Source organism: Bidens hawaiensis, unplaced genomic scaffold, assembly GCF_021521415.1.
Source record: "Bidens hawaiensis isolate Kalapana, Puna unplaced genomic scaffold, B.hawaiensis_p1.1 tig00021501_1, whole genome shotgun sequence".
Taxonomy (NCBI): domain Eukaryota; kingdom Viridiplantae; phylum Streptophyta; class Magnoliopsida; order Asterales; family Asteraceae; genus Bidens; species Bidens hawaiensis.
Window position 1 is genome coordinate 292,751 of NW_027493338.1, and position 7,699 is coordinate 300,449.

The 7,699-nt window shown below is 31.2% G+C and overlaps 1 protein-coding gene across 1 annotated transcript; it reads left to right on the top strand.

The window, feature by feature from the left end:
* Window positions 1–247: 247 nt before the first annotated feature.
* On the top strand, window positions 248–6,526 carry LOC143563611 (shaggy-related protein kinase eta-like). The gene is made up of 12 exons (XM_077051109.1): window positions 248–318; window positions 1,692–1,874; window positions 1,978–2,070; window positions 2,151–2,210; window positions 2,787–3,134; window positions 3,225–3,281; window positions 3,933–4,073; window positions 4,172–4,222; window positions 4,314–4,409; window positions 5,299–5,382; window positions 5,478–5,580; window positions 6,220–6,526. Exons 1-12 carry the CDS (start codon window positions 256–258, stop codon window positions 6,279–6,281), a joined length of 1,341 nt encoding a protein of 446 aa, XP_076907224.1. The 5' UTR covers window positions 248–255; the 3' UTR covers window positions 6,282–6,526.
* The last annotated feature ends 1,173 nt before the right edge of the window (window positions 6,527–7,699 follow it).

The window sequence follows — 7,699 nt, forward strand, 5'->3', positions numbered from 1 at the left end:
AGAAAGGAGTGTAGATATAGAGAGAGAAAGACGTTATTTAATGTTTGTTTTGATGTTTTAGAGAGAGAAAGAAAGCAATAATAAGCAAAATTGTATTTAGAGAAAGAGAAAATATAAAGATGGAGGAGGATTGATTGCGTGTCGTGTCGCAGTTTCCTCCTCCATTTTATTAATATTATTATTGCATTCCATTGTAGAGAGATAATTTGAAAACCAAAACAAAGAGAGGCGAGATATTATTGTTTGTTGAGCACGATGAATGTGATGCGTAGATTGAAGAGTATTGCCTCTGGCCGTACATCCGTTTCTGATGCCACCGTAAGCTTTCTTATTATTATTTTATTTGATTTAATTTGATGTGATAAATGTTATTGTGATTGAGTTTGTGTTCGATTGCTAATTGCGTGTGTGTGTATATATGTATATGTATATGTATATGTATATGTATATGTATGTATATTTATATGTTTTGTTAATATGCTTTCAAAATGTTTGATTCGGTATCGGTACGATTGAAAATACCGAAACCGAACGGTACCGATACCGAAAATGTGTAAAATAAGTACCGGTGCCGATTGTGTTCATTCGGTTGGTACCGGTACTGTAAATACCGAAAATGAGTGAATGCATATATGAAATTTTGATCGGTATCGGTTTTGGTACCATGGAAAATATCGAAACGGAATGGTAACGACACCGAAAACTTGAAAAATGAAAAAATGAATACAGGTGCCGATTGTGTTCGGTTGGCACCGGTATGCTACCGAAAAATACAGATAATGAAAATGAGTTAAACTATAAAGTGAATAACGTACCGATTTTTTCAGTTCGATACCGGTATTGGTTCAATTGAAAATATCGAAATTGAATGGTACTGATACCGAAAACATGAAAGACGTTCGGTTGGTAGTGGTATGGTCCCAAAAATTGAAAAATACCGAGAACGAGTGAAAACATATTCGAAATACCATACTGATTTTTTTGGTTTGGTTACGGTATCATTGAGAATACCGAAACCGATAACATGAAAAACAAGTACTGGTACCAGGATTTGGTAACAAATGCTTACCTGTATTTACGATAATGTTTGTCTCGTGTATATTTGGTACCGGTACAGTCCCAAAAAATGAAAAAATAGCAAAAATGAGTGAAACCATATCCCATATACCATACTGAGTTTTTCGGTTCGGTTCCGATTCATTGAAAATACCGATACCGAAAACATGAAAATGAGTACCAGTACCGCGGTATTTGGTAAAAAAAATGCTTATTTACAATAATGTTTTGATTATATTTGGTAGTCCTGATGCTACATAATTTTATGAATATTTGCTGGTGATTGATCCATGTATTAGTTCATATTTAAATAATTTTTTGAGGAAAAAGTTATTTGTTTATTATGTATTATTTGACTTTGATTGAGCTGTTGTTTGATATATCTGGCTATATATCTATAATAATAGTAATAATTGATTAGCATTTTAATAATCACCAACATCATTATTTTGTTTATGAACATGTCAATATCTTATGATTGCCTAGATTTCTATGTTTTTTTTATTTTAATAATTATCAACATCATTATTTTGTTTACAAGAACCTGTGTCACAAGCAATCTTTTAAAACACTAAAAACCTGTTTTATATAATGTGTATTTTTTTATATGTAATTTAACTTTGTTGGTTTTGTAGAATGGAGATTCAAGCTTTAAAAGGGTAAAAGAAGAATTCGACAGTCAGCCCGGGACTGCCAGGGCTCCGAAGATGTCTGTAAGCACGTCCAACGCTGCTGCTAAACTTGGAAAATATGACTTTGAAAATCTGCACAAAGAAATGCATGGAATGAAAATTAAAGAAGATATTTCTGATGACAAGGTGATAATTTCATTTAACTATTACCATATCTTAATCGTAAGATTATAGTTTATATACGTATCGTGAAATGTTTTGATACTTATGTATGGTTTTTCAAATGCAGGATTTTGAGGCGACTCTTGTAAATGGTAATAGTACTGAAGCAGGTCAAGTACTCGTGACTTCAATAGGTGGTCGAAATGGTAAACCAAAGCAGGTAATAATTGTTTTACTTTCGGTTTTTATAGTAACTATATAAAGATGTATTTCTGACATGTATAATACATTGTGATCCAGACATTCTCTTACATGGCAGAGCGTGTTGTTGGTACTGGTTCATTTGGTGTGGTCTTTCAGGTAATTAGCATTTGATTTTCATCATTTTAAACACACACACACACACATATGTGTATATATATATCATATGAGAACTATTTTGAAATTGAGAACCTTGAGAACCATTTTGGACCACAAAAACGCAAAAATAAAAAAAATCATAAAACAAAAAAAAGCGCAAAAATAAAAAATGTAAAAAAACCAAAATTCTTATTTATCATCCTGATTTCATAAAAAAAAACCGTCTCGGTTTAGCTAAATTATACATATATGTATAGTATGTACATATATGTACATACATGTTTTTTTTATACACATATGTACAATTTAAGGTAAATGATAATGTACATATGTGTACATTATGTAATTAGAGATTAAATGAAATTATACACATGTGTATAATACGAAGTTTTTTTTTTAATATATTAAACTGGAATGAAATATAAATGTTTTTTAGAGGTTTTTTTAGTGGTCTAAAATGGTTCTCAAAATTCTCAATTTTCAAAAGGTTCTCTTAGGATCCTTACCCTATATATATATATACATGTATAATTGTATATCAGTGCTAACTATATAACAATTTTTTTGTTTTTTTAGGCAAAATGCCTTGAAACAGGTGAATCTGTTGCTATAAAGAAGGTTTTACAAGACAAACGATACAAGAACCGAGAACTTCAAATCATGCGTTTGCTAGACCATCCGAACGTTGTTCCAATGAAAAACTGTTTCTATTCAACAACCGACAGAAACGAAGTTTACTTGAACGTTGTCTTGGAATATGTACCTGAAACCGTCTACAGGGTGTCAAGGAACTATGTTAAGATGAACCAGCACGTGCCTATGCTATATGTAAAATTGTACACGTATCAAATATGTCGCGGGCTTAATTACATTCACAATGTAATTGGTGTATGCCATCGTGATATCAAGCCACACAATTTATTGGTAAGATCTAATAACTTACTTAAAATCGACCATGTGTGTGGTGTATTAAATATTAATATGTGAATGACTTAATGAAATTGTCGAGTGCAGGTTAATCCACGAACTCAGCAGCTAAAACTATGTGATTTTGGAAGTGCAAAGATGTTGGTAAGTTTCTAACTTTCTATAATTGAATTTTTTATGCAATTGAGTAGAGATGTGAACGAGCCGAGTCCGAGCTCGGCCCGTTTTGATTTACAAGGACTCGGACTCGAGTTTGGCTCGTTTTGAACTCTTTTTTTAAAGCTTGGGCACGGCTTGTTAATCGTTTTTTTAAAAATTTTTAATTCGAGCTTGGCTTGTTTATTATTTTTCAAAGTTTGTAGGGGTATATATGAAATTGCCCCTATTAATTATTTATTGTATACATTTTTAATTATTTTTCTATTTTGAGAAAAATCATAAACGGGCCAAAGCTCAGCAAGCTCGGTTGCGCAGGGTGAAATAAATACATTGAAGTTCAAAAAGTTAAAATAAAAAAAAAATACACTAGACTCGTTAAGGCTTGACGAGCCTAAACGATCTGCTGCTCATACAAGGCTCGAGCAAACGATCTTCTCATACAAGGCTCGAGCGCAGGCTCGATAACTAAATGAGCTTTGTTTGAGGGTCGGGATCGGCTCGAGCTCGATTAGGCTTTTGGCTCATTTTGAGCTTTTTATTGATTCGATCTTGAGTAGCGTGTGAGCAGCATGGCTCATTCACACTCCCACATTTGAGACCTGAGTGTTAATATTTGTATTTTGTGTGTGATTGCAGGTACCAGGGGAACCAAATATTTCATATATTTGTTCAAGATATTATAGAGCTCCCGAGTTGATATTTGGAGCGACAGAATACACCAATGCGATTGATATGTGGTCTGCTGGTTGTGTTTTAGCTGAACTTCTTCTTGGGCAGGTTGGTACTTAATTATTGAATGTTTTAGATTTTACTAAAAAAAATTTATGTTGTATATTATAATTATATTTAATTATTTATGATATTTCTAAATGCAGCCTCTTTTCCCCGGTGAAAGTGGTGTAGATCAACTTGTGGAGATAATCAAGGTACATAATCTCGACATGTTTATCTTATTTTGTTTATCGAGTTTTTTTATATCTGAATGTCGTTCTAACAAAAATATTTTTTGTTTTTTAGATTTTGGGAACACCGACACGTGAGGAAATAAAATGCATGAATCCTCATTACACAGACTTTAAGTTCCCACAGATCAAGGCTCATCCATGGCACAAGGTTTGTTCATATTCATTCCAAGGTTTTTTTAATAATTTATGTTTGAGTTAAATTCGATTTTGTTCCATGTGGTTTGACATACATAACCATTTTTCTCCAAAACTTTCATTATCTGTTTGAATTTCAGTCCAAAATCTTCAATTTTTTGGCACTAAAATTGAAACAACTTATAAAACTTTTGGAGGTAAATTAATGTTTATAATCTTTTGGAGAAAACGGTTATTTTTGTCAAACCTTAGGAAGCAAAATCGATTTAACTCACAAATTTTGATTTAGAGGTGTCAAATGTCAATCTCATCCGTTTGTTCACAAATGACTTACTAAGTTACTATTACTGAAACACCTTTTATGTCAGCCATTGTTATTATTATTGAAACAAAAGTCGTATATCGGGCAAGGACCGATATATCATTTATCATGGTGGGATATCGTTAATTTCAATATCATGCAAAGTTTATATATTTTGTTTATGATATACATGTATAAAAACGTAAACATATATAATATTAGTAGTAATATCAAAAGTCAAAATTTTCACGAGTGTCAATACTTGAAATTTGATCTAATCTAATCGTTAGCCATGAAATCTTCCTCCGAGTTCAAATCAACCAAAGTATCCAAAATATCGTGGTTAAATATCTGTCCATATCGCCGATAATATCAGTACCGGTATTTTGACTGATATATGAAACGATATTTTGTTTGGGGACCAATAACCAATATATCACTGATATCCAACTGGTATATCGCCGACACTAACTGCATAGGTTCAAGCCAACCTGACCTGCTATCCAACCCACCCTATTTCACAACTTGTTTAATTACAGTTGCTTATACCGAATAACTTTGTAGATTATTCAAGAAATTTACTTTTGGATTTCGGTTTCAGATATTTCAAAAGCACATGCCATCAGAAGCAATCGATCTTGTATCACGAATGCTACAATACTCGCCAAAACTGCGATGCAGCGCTGTAAGCGAACACTTATTATTTTTTATATTGCAAATTATAATTCTTACAATAATCAAACAAATACTTAGTTTATGTTTATACATTTTATTATGCAGTTGGAAGCTTGCACTCACCCATTCTTTGATGAGTTAAGAGACCCAACCACAACTCTGCCAGATGGCAAACCACTTCCTGCTTTATTCAACTTCACATCACAAGGTACAACTGGTTTTGCATATTGTACAAATTCCTGGATTATATTTTGTATTAATTTCATATATGCCCTTACAAACAACTTAAATATCATATATGCCCTTACAATGTAACTAAAATATCATATATGTCCTTATAAAATAGTTATAGTATCATATATACCCCTATTTATTAATAATGATTTAATAAATGACCATTTTATCGTTCATTTCCAAAAAAAAACTTTCATATATGCTCATTTTTAACGAATAGATCATTCTACCCCTTCCAATTATATAATATGTTTATACCCTATGTTATTATTTTAATTTTAATAAACTTTTCACACCGTTAATTGCAACCATATCGTCTCTCGTCACTTTTTCAAAATTGCAAACTATTCCAAGATTTTTCGCATCGAATGGTCTACATTATAAACCTTTTATCGCATCTAATTAAACTAGAGTAATATGGTCATTTTTTTAATTTTTTAATGAGTTGGGTATATATGATATATTTATAACTTTGCAAGGGCGTATATGATATTTTTAGTTTTGCATGGGTATATATGATATTTTCAATAACTGTAAGTGTATATATGAAATTGCCTCTATATTTTTTGTAGTCATGAAAATAAAATTTACCTTTTTTTTGTTTTTTTTACAGAAATTGCTCATGCAACTCCAGACCTACTTCAACGGTTGATACCCGAACACGCTCGACAGTAAATGTGACACGTCCTGTCCATAGGCGTTTTAGAATTCGGGTTTTTGCATGCTTGCCCATAACAGTCATATTATCATGCTTGCGCTTTCTGGCATTTTGTGTGGTGGTGGAATGATGACTGGTTTATGATTAACTGTAACGAATCTGGAGATTATTTTATATCTTTCGAGTACAGATATGGTGTAACTAAACGATTTGACGGGTTGCTTACAACATGAAAAGTTTAAAAATGAATTTATTTGTTTTATATTTTATGTTATTTATTTTCTAGTATGCACATTATACATGTTAAAAGATGTCCAACCCTTTATGGAAAAAAACATCTAACCCTTAAAAATGTTAGTTTACCATCAACTTATTTAATAATAAATTATACAGCACCGACAACTAAATAAAGGTCATGGATATAGTTAGATTTCTCTTGTTAACATAGGTTATATTATAATTTCAAACTACAAAAGGTTTTGTTTTTTTTCTCCCACGATTCATCTATTTTCATTTTTCATATTTCCATTTTTCATAGTTCTAGAAAAATAATAAATAGTTCAAATCTTTAAAGTTTCTAGTTCCCCCCCCCCAATTTTCGGACTTGCCATCTCTAGGGATGGTAATAAATTCCAAACCTGATGAGAAAACATGAAAAGTTTGTGGCAATACTCATTCCATTAAGGTATTGAACATGTTGAAATTGTTGTTGATTTTTTCTTTATTTTTTTTATTTTGCGGGTTTTGCGATGGATATGGATTTGTAACACACGATTATTTTTCCCGATAAGATAAAGCATGTTCACTTGATTATATACCCGAATAAACTGACACAAATTACTTATTTTATTACATATATATGTATGTAGTGTAGGGTTAAAATATAAAGGTTTAAAATCCTATAAAGAATTGATTTTAGAATTGAAAAGTTGAGATGAGTTTGGGAGGGGTATAAATACATATAAGTCACATACATTTTTTCCCATCATCCTAAAAGTCCATAAATATTTCATAAATTAATATATAAAAATTGATCATCATAAAAATAAATATTTTTTATCTTTAACATGAGTATAGAATTTGTATTTTTTTTAATTTATGTAAAGAGTGCTTTTAAAACAAACTGGAGTATACATGCCATGGTGTTTTATATTCTTATCATGGTGTTTTTAGGTTTACATGACATAGTGTATTATATGCTCGCCAATTAACACATGATATTTATTGAAAGTTAATCTTTAAACGTGTTATTGAGAAAGTTGAAGGGTATAAGTGAAAGTATTTTAGTAAGTTCATTTAGTATGGTAAGAATAATATTAATTATTTGGTTTCCTATAATGCGTTTTCTTTGTTTTCTAAGTTAATACATTGAAAACCGGTACCCGTAAGCTCCAAATATTGAAATGGTAAAATCTTGGTACCAATACCCATAATG